At 41.5% G+C, this 13,238-nt stretch overlaps 1 protein-coding gene across 3 annotated transcripts in view; it reads right to left on the minus strand.

The window, feature by feature from the left end:
* Elmod1 (ELMO domain containing 1) overlaps positions 1-13,238 on the minus strand; it is a 57,536-nt gene that overhangs the window by 13,031 nt on the left and 31,267 nt on the right. The window contains exons 3-9 of one of the 3 annotated variants that reach the window (XM_076925239.1): positions 12,383-12,566; positions 12,213-12,241; positions 10,529-10,626; positions 7,850-7,979; positions 2,442-2,575; positions 943-1,011; positions 476-499 (exon numbers count right to left, since the gene is read on the minus strand). In XM_076925239.1, coding sequence (XP_076781354.1) covers positions 476-499; positions 943-1,011; positions 2,442-2,575; positions 7,850-7,979; positions 10,529-10,626; positions 12,213-12,241; positions 12,383-12,527 — 629 coding nt within the window. In that variant the 5' untranslated portion in view covers positions 12,528-12,566. The remainder of the gene's footprint in view (positions 1-475; positions 500-942; positions 1,012-2,441; positions 2,576-7,849; positions 7,980-10,528; positions 10,627-12,212; positions 12,242-12,382; positions 12,567-13,238) is intronic. The other 2 variants (XM_076925238.1, XM_076925240.1) reach the window with 2 other exon arrangements.

The following is a 13,238-nucleotide window of genomic DNA, read 5'->3' on the forward strand; positions in this document are numbered from 1 at the left end:
GGTATGCCCTTAATCCCAGCATTCAGTAGACAGAAGCAGGTGGATCTCTGTGAGTTTGAGGTCAGCCTAGTCTACAGAGTGAGCACCAAGCCATCCATAGCTACATAATTTTTTATGAGACTAGGTCTCAAAAAATTACTAATCGAAGATCAATTTTTCATTATGCAAAAAAATCCAAGTGAAATGTCTCTTGAGGGGATTAGGTCATGTGTGGGGGATGTTCATCTATTTAAAAGAAGGAATTAAATGTCCTTCAAGCCCGTTATAGTTCTGGCTTCTTGATCCGTTCATTAGATTAGATCTGTTTGGCTTTTAGCTCATAAAAATTTTAGTCCATGAATTATAGACTATATCAGATTAAAAGTTGGTGATGTTTGCCTTTAAGTGTTTTCCATAAATCTACTTATTTTAGAAACTCTTAACCTATTCATTCTAAAATAGAATAAAAACAAAACACAAAGACAAAGAAAAATACCTTATTTCCTCCTTAGTGATATCCCTTCACGTATTCAGTCAAAGAAAAAAAAATCAAGTAAATGAAATGCAAATATAGTTCTGAACTTTAAAGCAAAATAGCCTTCATAAACCCTTTCTCTGTTGGTCTTTGAGCTCATGACTTCCATTTCCCTCTGCCCACACCACACTCCCTTGTCTTTGAATTCTTCCCTCTATCTATGTCCCTCCATGCTCACCTTTGAATTTTTTTAGACACTCTTGACACACACTCTACATTCTAAATGAAGGACACCACTCTACATTCTAAAGCCTGAAATACGCATCTGAAGTATTAACCTTCTTGTTTAGCACCTGTCAAGGTGAGAGCACTTTAAGCTTGGCTTTCAGTGAACTGGCTCTTCTGATATTCTTCTCTGTAGATTCATGTGAGAAACGATATTTACTAAATCCTAAAAGCCCAACCCATCCTTTATTTTGAACAATTACCTGCATTTTGGATGAACAGAGTCAGAGAGAACCTGCTGAGCCACAGTGGCATCTCGTTCTGCGAAATATCTGTAGGGAGAGGGAAGGAACACCCTGAATGCACTGTCTGCAAGATAGCCATCCTCACAAGGTGGTGGTGAGGGGCACTTGGGATTCACAGATAGACACTGGCATGAGACTACCACTCTTCTGGAGCCAACAGACTTGAAAACTTAATTATGAACTTTGTTACTGCCCAGGGAGCCAAGTACATAACTGAGAGTTATAGATAAGGGGTCAGTGGTTGAACGGAAGGAATGAAGACCCCCAGAGGCAAAAGATGGAGAGGAGCATCATGGCAAAGGGGAGAGAAAACTCCAGGTCCCTTCCCTTCCCTTCCCTCCCCTTCCATTCCCCTTCCCCTCCCCTTCACTTTCCCTTTCCCTACACTTCTTGTTCTCTCTCTCTCTCTCTCTCTCTCTCTCTCTCTCTCTCTCTCTCTCTCTCTCTCTCTCCTTTCCTTCTGTCCTTTCTTTCTGCTTTTTTTCCTTACACAGTGCCTCTGCAGCTCAGGTTGGCATTGACCCCATTAGACAGCCAAGAATGAGCCCTGATTCCCCTTGATTTTCTGACTCCCAAGAGTTAGGATTACAGGTGTGAGCCAGGCTGCCCAAATCAAATGCATCTTTCTTAGAAAGCAGTCACATTTTATTTGGATTCTTGATGATTAGAAAACATCTCATAGGACTTAGGGATGTTAATAAACAACTAAATTTCTGTCTTAGGGGGAGAATTAGCAATGAACTTTGATAAAACACATAAAAGCTCACACAACCTCAAAAACACTTCATAAAATTATTTAACACAGGCAATAATAAAGCTACAGAAATACTAATGCATGCCCATATAACTTATTATAGAAATCTAAAGGGGTACAGGGAAATTTAAAGCAGCCATTTTAGATTTATTTATTTATTTATTTATTTATTTATTTATTTATTTTCTGAGTCCGTGCACATGTGGAGGTCAGAGGACAGCTTAGGTGTCAGCTCTCTCCTTCCACCACGCAGGTTTCCAGGCTCAAACTCTGGTCACTGAATGAGGCAGCCCGAAATTTTCCCTGCTGAGGCATTTCAAGGCCCAGGAGTGCTTTTTTTTTTTTTTTTTTTTAAAGAGGCATATATTGAAATATTAGATATGAAATGACAAATGGTCTAGAATTTTCATTAAATTTTTTTTTTTGGTCTAAAACTAATGTTGCAGTTTTTGAGTTCAGGTCATCAATATAAGAGGTTTTTGCATGTGGCTATGTAAGAGCTATTTTAAACATTTCTATGAAGTCTGTTGGATATAGGCAAGTTTTGAAATTATAGGAACCTGATTATCTCTTTAGAGGATATGCATATTCTTCTGGCATCTCCTGGGATGAGACTTTTGAAAGTGATAACCCCTCTTTGCAATTTTAGCCCCAGCAGACTAGCACATTGTTTTAATGCTCAACTATTCTTTGTTTTACTCACTGCAGATTGTAAAGTCCCAGAAGACCCATTCCTCGAAAATCTGTTTTCGGATCATCACCCTGGAAGCCAATCTCACACCACTGCTTAGAAATCCGAGACTCCAGTGGAGTGTTGGGTTTCAGGAACTCCCATAGCTGCAGACAGAAGAAAGGAGAACCATCTGTGGGTGTGCACACACAAGTGCCCTGTCTTATTGGCTCTGATGCTGTGAGCTATATTCTGACAAGGGATTTTCAAAGGTGAATATATGCACATATATTATGATAGCAGTTCTCAAAGGTGACCCAACATCTATCTGGGTTGGATGATAAAATTAAAAAAGCCAAAAGAGCACACTAAGAGCAAGAGGTTATAGGCCTTTCCTCTCATCTCAAGGGTGAGCCATAGGACACTGTTGTGAAGCTGTTGCTCTGAAGACAACAGGATGCACACGTGTATCGTCTAGTGTTTTAAACCTGCATCTTTTTGTTCCTAATTAAATGAGGTAAAGAGATAAATAATATCTCACAGAAATGCTCTTGGGAGGCTCTAGAATATAAAATCTACACAGAAAAGGGCGATTGGAAAATGTTGAGGTCACCTGCTGTTCAACTCCACAGAAACCTTTTTCTAACATTGCACCAGTATGCTTAGTATGAACACCATTAATAAAACCAATAGTGGACTGGCTTGAGTTTCACTTCTTAGGTCTCACTGAGATGGGTGTAAGAGCGAATATCACACAGCAATATGAAGAAACATCAGCATCATTCATCAAAATACACTAGCATCTTGAAGAGTTGCCTAAAATAATCCCATTCAAAATCAACTATATTTACCACTGGAAAATACAAATTCAGAATATTATACTCTTCACTGCGCTACACATTTAGTTTATTTTCCAGGTTTTCTATAGAAAACTAGATTTAGTACACATCATAGTGATAGAGATAGGTCAGTGGAGGACAGTATTGACATTCATGGTTCTCTGTAAGTGTTTAATGCTCAGATATAAATGCAGCTCTGAGCCTCCCGATGCAGGTGCTAGAAATTGAGTTGGGGGTCCTATAGAAGAACAGAAAGTGCTTTTAACTGCTGAGCTATTTCTCCAGCCCCACAAATACTATATACATTCAAATTATTATATTTTATTTCTTTGTATGTGTATGTGGTGGTTATATGTGTTAGTATGTGGTGTGTGTGTGTGTGTATACATGTGTGCACATGTCTGTTCATTTAAGTGGGGCCAGAGGTTGATATTGTCTTCCTCAACTGGTCCTTACCTTGCTTTGTTTTGACACTAGGACTCTCAGTGAACCTGGAGCTCACCGATTCAGCTAGACTAGATGGTCAGTGCGCTTCAAGGAGCTTTTGCAGGGTGCTGCCGATTTAAATTGCAGGTCCTCATGCTCACACAGTAAGCACTTTGCTGATGGCCTTTTCTCCAGGCTGAGACAAACTCCCAAAAATCTTAACAAAAGCTTGGAGCGATGGCTCATGTTTTTCATTCTAATTCTAGGGATGTAGAGCAGGAGGTGACACTCTGGAATTTGCTAGTTCCAGGTCAATGAGAAACACTGTCTCAGAAAGCAAGGTGGGTGGCTTCTGAGGAGTGACATCCAAGGTTGACCCTCTCACCTCCACAGTCACATGCACAAATGTGCATATGCACCCACAGTTGTGTATGAGCACACACACACACACACACACACACACACACACTGCACTTCACTTCCACATGTTGTGGTTTTAATGGGAATTATAGTAATGTCATAAGATCGTCATAAGATACAGCATTTATGCTGGTGTTACAGCACAGCTGTTCAACTTATCTAGAGGTATAGAGATGTCAGGCATAGCAGTACACGCCTGAAATCATAGCACTTGTCAGGTAGAGGCAGGCAGGTGGACTAGGAGTTCAAGGTCAGCCTTGGTTTCACAGAGAATTAAAGGTCAGCCTAGGTTAGGTGAGCTATAACTGGGCAAGCAAACCCTGTACTTGATCTTGACAGTTACTTTGGGCAGTGAGCTGTGTCAGCTCTGCTCTAGCTGCTTTCTTTTGTCTTTGTAGTAGAATAGTAGCCAGGGACTACAGAAACACTCCCACATGGCTGTCAAGTGGGACAAATGGGTGGAAGGTCAGACTTGGTCTTCAGGCTTTTGTTTGGTGACTAAACAATTTAGTGAAGTAGGAAGCAGGGGTGTCATCAGCCATCTTAAAGACCAAACTTGAACTGGGGTAATTATACACCAACATTGGCCAGGCTCTTCAGACACAAGGGCAGACCAGGCATGGTGTCCTCTGAATAAACGTTGCGTAGTTGGGAATCTTTCTAATGAGAGCTTGCACAGTCACTAACTCCTCAGGCTCAGTTTCCCCACCCCCATCTCCACATGGCGATAATGACAGTAGATCAGCACAAAGTGAGAACTAACATAGAGAACTCAGGGCAGAATTTATTGTAGTGATGGAATGCAGCAAACATCCAGCAATTGTTCTAATATTATAACTTTATTACACTTATACTTGGAATTCAAATACCCAGAAGGGCAGAATAAAGATCCCTCCTCTGTGTGTGTTTGGGAAGGATAGAGACTAAAATCCAGTGGATAAGGATTTTAAAAGCCAGGAAGCTCCTTCCTTGAGAATAATGAATAACAGTAGGAGTTAGGTCCTGGGCACTTGGGTGTCACAGCCTAGTCTGTGTTATGGTGAATGGCTCTGTATGTTATGGTGGAGAGGCAGGAGATGGAGCTCACAAAGATGCATTGGGAAGGGGCTGAAGGGCAGCTCTGAGCATGTGGACTCTCTACTGTAGTACATAGAAAGTCTGAAGATGTTTTGTTTTGTTTTGTTTGAGAAAGGATCTTTCATGCAGTCCAGACTGAGCTTCAAGCACAGTCATCTTGCTTTGGCCTCCTCAGTGCTGCAGAGATGTCTAGGGAATAAGATACATTTTGGAAGCTTAGGCAGGAGGACTGCCACCAATTCAAGGACAGGTTTGGCTATATACTGAGTTCAGTATCAACTCACTGTAACAGGCAAGACTTGTCTCCAAACAGTCAAACGCCAGACAGAAAGTGCCAAACTTAATGGTAAACTGTTCTGTGTTTATTATTTACTAGATATGGGATAGGTAGTCAGATCCTGAACTAACATAAATGTCATTTTCTCACTTCTAAAACAAATAATCACCAGCCTGATTCATTAGCCATGACATCAGAATAACAGTATGTACATACTCAAATCCTAACCATTGATAAAAGTTAACAGACTGTCCAAATGTGTCTGAAATGTACACACTGGTTAAGGTATTAGCCAATAGGATTTGGGTGCCTATTCTCTGCCACCTTTAGCTGGCCTTAACATAGCCAAGTGTGATGGCTAATCTTGGTTGTCAAGTTGACTACATCTGGAATTAACAAAACCCCAAGCAGCTGGGCACACCTGTGAGGGATTTTTATTGGATGGATCATTCGAGGTGGGAAGACCCACCCTAAATCTGGGCCACATCTTCTGGTGACCTCCCCCACCCCCAATAAAGGTCATGGAAGAAGGAAGCTTTTGGTTTCTGGCTTGCTTGTTTCCACTCTCGATGTCAAGTTCACCTGTCTTGTTCTTAAGCCTTTTTGGTGCTAGAACCATCAAGTGAATCAATTGCTTTAGAATGTCAACACATCCTGAAGACTGGCAGCTCTCTAGGAATTCCCTGAGACTCCAGCACCAGACTGGAATGGACGAGACATCAGTCTTGTGGATCAAACAGCTATTGGATCTATCAGGAGACAGCCATTGTTGGACTACTTGACTTACCAGCCATAGCTGGTAAGCTACTCTAATGAATCCCTCTTTAATATCTATATATTCATTGTCAGTTCGGTTACTTTGTAGAACCCCCACTAATACACTAAGGAACTATATTAACTCATGCTTTCACCTGTCTGTCTGTCTGTCTGTCTGCCCCCTACCTCCTCTCTCACTGGACATCTACTATAAGCCAGCTCACGTATGAGAGCAGCCACACAGCAGGCACACAGATGCTATTGGCTAATGTTGAGCTTATCTCAGCCACTGTGAAGCACTTTAGACACAGGATAACCAGGCTGTTAGTTACATTGATTCATGTGTGTTTCATTCACCTTGATCCTGGCTATTACATCATTTTGTTGACCTTGACATCTCCATCAGAATATGGTCAGGAGGACAGGCAAAAGGAGAGGGCAGAAGTCAGCTAGTAGGCTTGCTACAATTAACAGGGGAGAGAGAGCGAAGAAGGAATGCTGTGGCCAAGAATGAAGTCTCTTCAGTTTTTAGTGATCATGTCAGATCCAGCACTAATTCATAGAGACAAACAAATCACCAGCTTAAGTACTTGCACACACAGAAACACATAATCCTTCACACAAAACTCAAGATGTGCTTTAAAAATTACATTTGTTGATATTTTTTAAACAAGATAAAAAAAAACTTGCTTTTTTTTAGATTTGTTTTTAATTGCATATATGTGTGTATCTGTGTATGACTACACACACATGAGTGTAGGTGCCTGAAGAGGTCAGCAGAGAGCATCAGTTCTCCTGCAGCTGGAGCTACCTGCTGTGGGTGCATCGAACCCAACATTAAGCTCTGAGCTCTCCTGACTGCTAAGCCATCTCTTCAGCCTCTCCCTACGTTTTGTCACTGCCTATTTGAATTTTAGGAAGAGACAGAGAAGCACTTGATGCCAGAAGAGCATCTATTTTCAGAAGTGAATGTCTAAAACATTTAACCTTAATTAGTAGTTCCAAAGGTTGGTCTGAATGTTTTTGTTTGGATTTTAATTACCTCGTATTTTAATATTTTGTGGAGAGTTTTGCCATCTGATGAAGCTGCAGTATCAGCTCTCACAAGATTTGAAGCAAGGAGTACTTACATTAAAGTACCACATTACTTTGCTGGCAGTTTTAATGTACCAAGTATAAACCTTTACCTCCTCTTTGAATATTTGCCAAGTCACATGAATAAATAATCAGTCCAAGGATCTTGGGTAATTTCCCCAGAGGGCTATTGCTGAAGCAGAAATCAACCTCATTGTCTTTGATGTGTATTAAAGTCGTAAGTAAAATTCCCATGACATGCTGACAAATGCTGCCTCATTTCTCCTTCAGCTTTCAAGACACTTGAGCCAAGTGTGAGATGGCCCTTCCCCATACAAATCACCTCTGATGTTTTCTCAGGTTATAAAAGGTGATCGACAGGCTTTAGTGTTGATTTCTCATATGAATTTTATGATGAAAACTACATCCCACCAGGAAGAGACTCAGACCTGCTAATCTGTTACAACACTCATGTCTTATTTACCTTGTACCCCCCCCCCCCCCCCGTGCACAGATGAGTGGCTGGCCTGAATGCTCTGAAGCCATTAGCAGATGGCTTCAGAATGACTTACCTTCAGAAGCATCTCTTCATGCTGGGGGTTGTCGGAATCATAGGGTTCTCTGCGTAGTTTTTCCACATCTGCAATGAGGTTTCTGTAACCCACAATTTGCAGAAGGCAAGCCTGGAGAGAGATTCCCAACCTAAAGTACAGAAGAACCAAGTGTGAGGAAAAAAATGAACCTATATGCTGTGGTCATCTGCTCACTCGATGCTTGTATGACAGAACATTTGATGTAGATATCCTTATGTATATATCCAGGAATATATATTCATGTATATATTTACCATCCTTTTTCCAAAATCCATTTTTGTTTAGTTTCTCCAGACAGGATCTCATGCTGCAGTCCAGGCTAGCCTAGAACTCATTCCATAGCCTAGGCTGGCCTCACATTCATGGCAATCTTCCTGTCTCAGTTTCCCGTCATGTCTGTCTAGAAGCACACAATTCTTGCTAAACTGTGAAAATCCTTTTCCTTCATTTTAGTTTTTTCTTAAGTGCAAGTGCAACTGTTTGGAAAAAAAAAGCAAAACAAAAGAAAACCAACCAACCTCCCCCCACCCCAAACCAAAACAAACCAAAACAAAGACCAAGGGAGGCCTTCAGGAAGGTGGATTGAAGTAAAGATTTGAAAGCAGAGCTGACAGTAGATTCCTAGGGACCATTTAGCTGGGTATATTAGATTTACTTCAAAAGTCTCTGTATGAGAGGGAGAGAAAGGAAGAGAAGGAAAGAGGGAGGGGCACTCAGGGGATTCAGGACAAGAAATTTTCTGTACAAAATAAAAGAAACAAAGGTAGCAGTTGTGGCTGTAGGGGAGGTAGCAGTGGCTGCATCACCTGTGTGTGTGGTGTCCCAAGAGAAGTGGGAACAGACTTAACTCCACCATTCATGCCAGGACTACTTATTTTATGATATCTGTTTGAGTTTCATTTCCAGGGCTAAGAAAAAAAAAAAAAGCCCCATTTCTTCAATTTCCTCCCATGGGGCATGGCTTCTGATGCCGTGCAATGGTACACATTCTGCTGTGAATGCCTAGCAGATTGAGTTTATATATTTATGCACATACATATAGAACAATAATAATTAAAGAAAAAGAAGCCAAGAATTTGAGGGAGAGGAGGGGACAGAACATGGGAGGGGTAGGAAGCATGAGGGGAAGGGGGAAATGATGTAATTATATTTTAATTAAAAATGGTTTTTAAAATGTAGTAATGATTTAGTGTGTGTGTGTGTGTGTGTGTGTGTGTGTGTGTGTCTGTAAATGATTGTGCACACATGTGCGTTCAGATGCCTGCAGAAGCCAGAAGAGATACCTTGGAACTGGAGTTACAGGTGGCTGTGAGGCCCCATGTGCGTCCTGGGAACCAAATTCAGGTTCTTTGCGACAGCATTAAGTGTTCCTAGCTGTGGGGTCATCTCTCCAGCCCATGAGAAGATTTTAATACTAATTACTATGTAGTTAAATCAACCTTAATGTCTGCATGAGGGAAAGGTACAGCTTACTAGCTCACAAGACTACAGGTAGATGCTGTAGAGACAAGGAGAAAATGGAGTTTTTCTGACTGAACTCCCATACAGATCAAGCAGAGAGCAGCACCTAGCATACTGTAAAATCCCTTCAACTCTGTCCCCATCTTGGTTAATTAACAGTCTTTCTCAGCAGTGACATCTGAAGTCATCATGCACACAGATCTAAAAGACAGTTTGATTGTTACCTACCTCAAAGTATCTCTAAATATACCTTCCTTTAGAATTTATTCTATCAAATGCCGTTAAGATTGAAATTTTACTGAAAAATTGCTGCACCCAGTGGAAAATATAAAGCTAAATTTAAATGTCACGAACATTGCCAAACGCATTTTAATACTTCCAAGATGAGAGGAATAAATTATAAAGTTCTAAAATATTCATATAAAAACCATCTCTTCCTCCCACACATGCCTGTCTTCTTGACAAGCAGGTAGGAACTGTCTCTAAGATTATCAGCCTAGCACAATGGAATATTCATGAAGGAATTGAAGGAATAGTCTAGATGGAGCAGAACCAACTTATGCACATTATGATTTGCACACGTGCAATTAATGTAAAGCACAGACATCAGGTAATGTCCTGCTGACCAGCAGGCTTCCTGGATCTCATGTTTTGATACCAGCTTGCACACCCACTTTTCCACTCATGGCCATGTGACCATAAGCTCACAAACCAGAAGCCTAATGTCACTGCCATTTATGAACATGAAGAGCCCCCATTTTTATTTATATTCATCTGAAACATTATAGATGATTATTTTAAAGAGAAAGGGAAGCTGGAGGAGGAGAGGGAAGGAGAGGAGGAAGATGAGGGGGAGGGGCAGGGAAGGGGTAAGGGGTAAGGGGAGGGAGAGGGAGAGAGGGAGAGGGAGAGGGAGAGAGGGAGAGAGGGAGAGAGGGAGAGAGGGAGAGAGGGAGAGAGGGAGAGAGGGAGAGAGGGAGAGAGGGAGAGAGGGAGAGAGGGAGAGAGGGAGAGAGGGAGAGAGGGAGAGAGGGAGAGAGGGAGAGAGGGAGAGAGGGAGAGAGGGAGAGAGGGAGAGAGGGAGAGAGGGAGAGAGGGAGAGAGGGAGAGGGAGAGGGAGAGGGAGAGGGAGAGGGAGAGGGAGAGGGAGAGGGAGAGCCATGTTCTGTATTTCTCACATACAAGTCTAATTCTTACTGTGGATTGATGTCAGGGTTAATTTTTTTCAATTCCATGATGTCATCAATAGTCTTTTCGATAGCATCAGGATGAACACTCACTGATGTCTGCAACAGCTGAAAAAACATCTTTCAGTAAGTCTTTTTCATTAGCACCCATGGCTTCAATAATACCTCTTGGGATGGAGGCTTCAAGTACTACACTTCTGCATGCAAGCAGGCGCCAAAGCAGGCTGATGTGCTTGGATTCCAGTGCTTCCCAGGCTTCCACAGCTGGTGGAGTGCCATTTTCCTAGTTATGGCACTTGGCATACAGCAGGCACAGAGAAGGTTTGGTCATTCCTCACCATTGTTGTTTAGTTTAAGCTATTTATTTATTTATTTATTTATTTATTTATTTATTTATTTATTTTGGTTTTTCTAGACAGGGTTTCTCTGTGTAGTCCTGGCTGTCCTGGAACTCACTCTGTAGACCAGGCTGGCCTCAAACTTAGAAATCCTCTTGCCTTTGCTTCCCAAGTGCTGGGATTAAAGGCGTGCGCCACCACCGCCCAGCCTAGTTTAAGCTATTTATATTACAACGTTATGCTTTCCTTTTAATCTGATAGACTGGGGGTCCTGGGGACATAGGCTAAGGCAGTGGTTCTCAACCTTCCTAATGCTGTGACCCTTTAACGCAGTTTCTCATGTTGTGGTGACCCCCCCAACCATAAAATTATTTTCATTGCTACTTCATAACTGTAATTTTGCTACTGTTATGAATTGTAATGAAAACATCTGTGCTTTCTGAAGGTCTTAGGTGACCCCTGTGAAAGGGTTGTTCGATCCCCAAAGGCAACTTGCAGGCTGAGATCCACTGGTCTAAAGATTGCCAAAGTTCAAGAAGACGAGGTAAAAGTATTAAAATTCTTGCAAAATAAAGCGGTTTTCCTTGAATAGATAGTCAATTGTGTAATCATTTTTAAAATATTTATTTTATTTTATCTATATGGGTGTTTTGCCTGAGTGTGTGTCTGTGTATCACGTGTGTGAAGAGCATTTGAAAGTCAGAAGACAGTAATTGATGGCTGTGAGCCCTTTGGGTGCTGAAAATCCACCTTGGGTCCTTCGAAGAGCTGATCCCTTGCTCTAGCCCCGTGTACTATTTTTATCATCAATGTAGAGGCTTTTCTGACTTCATTGGAAAATCTCAAGTATAAAATCACCTGGTTTGGTTACTGTGCTATCAGATAGCTAGCTAATGCTGTTATTATATAAGAATATAATAAGAATTAATTAGAAATAAGAATTTTATGATTTAAGAGAGAGTATAAAATGAGTGAACTCAATACTAAATTAAACTTTACAAGTCTGCCTAGAAACTGTCATATATGTATAAAAACGTGTGTCAGCAGTGACCTAACCACTTTGTTTACATTAGCTTTTAGTCAGAGATAACTTTTCTGTTCTTGAAATTTTTATTTTAGTTTTTGTTGTTTTTAAAGTTTTTTTTATTACACTGTGTATATATCTGTGGGGGTTACAGACTTTACACAGTTGGAATAAACCTGAAGGAGTCCATTCTTCTATGTGGGACCTGGACATCAAACTACCTTTACAGGCGGAGTCATCTCACTGTCCCACATTTTTTTTTGTTTGTTTTATGATAGACATAAGCCCCTCAGTGAAAAGTTATTGAAAAGCAAGAAAATAATTTTATTTACCTTGCTTTTTGAATCCCTCAGTGACGTTTCTGTTAAGGCAATAACATATACACAAAAATGTCGTTAGAAATGGCGCTTTATGAGTGTTTGTATATTACTTACGGAAATATCCACTGCAACCTCAATCCCTCTGCCTCTGCACCCCGCCCTCCCTTCTGCTCAGCACTCACCAATTTTCATGGTTCTGGAAGCTCCAGGTTTGGTGCCGTAGCAAATCCTTTGTAGTTCACACCTTCCGGTGAGTTTCCGCATCACAAACTTCATGCAGCGCCACAAAAATTTACAGTAAAAATATAGGCACACCTGGATCAACATCCTGTGGGGAACAAAAGACAGCACCCTTCCGATAGAAAGCTGGGAGAGAACAGAAGCAGCCGCCACCAGCAAGAAGAGAAGCCGGGAAGAAAACCAGCCATTAGATTTCAGCGTCCACGGGTGTTCATTGCTCCACTCCGCAGAGTGACAGTTCCTATGGTTTACACAATGCCAACAAGCTGAGGTAAAACTCTGAGATTCTTCTATCATCTTTGTCCAGACTATTTTGGAATTCAGTCAGTATTTTTATTGCCTCTGCCTGAGACGTGGGATTGCGTGTGCCTCCTATTGCCCGGATGAATGGCTGCTCAGCTCCCCAACAGCCCCATCCCACCCCACCACTGTCTCTAGCCATCCCTTAAGGGCCTCTACTCATGATCCACTGCTAGAATTTTCTCCTTTCCTCTCTATCTCCCAACCTTTCCTGTCTCCCTGTGTGGTCTCTTGCTCTCTGCTGTTCTCCTTTGGCTGTGTGACTACTGACCAATCCCAGCATTCATTGCTTCTGCCCTAAAGCTTCCCTATTCCCATCAGTTTGCTGAGGAGGCACTTTTGACCTTTTACTCTTCCTCCACGAGGACAATGTTCTCTGGTTTAAACTTTCCAGAGACACCTCAGTGAAGCACGGATCGTGTTCTCTCCAACATACATGTATATGCATGTAGCTAAACTTGTGACTCTACTTTTTACATAATTTTCTTTTTAAAAATG

Source organism: Arvicanthis niloticus, chromosome 26 (assembly GCF_011762505.2).
Source record: "Arvicanthis niloticus isolate mArvNil1 chromosome 26, mArvNil1.pat.X, whole genome shotgun sequence".
NCBI classification, from domain to species: domain Eukaryota; kingdom Metazoa; phylum Chordata; class Mammalia; order Rodentia; family Muridae; genus Arvicanthis; species Arvicanthis niloticus.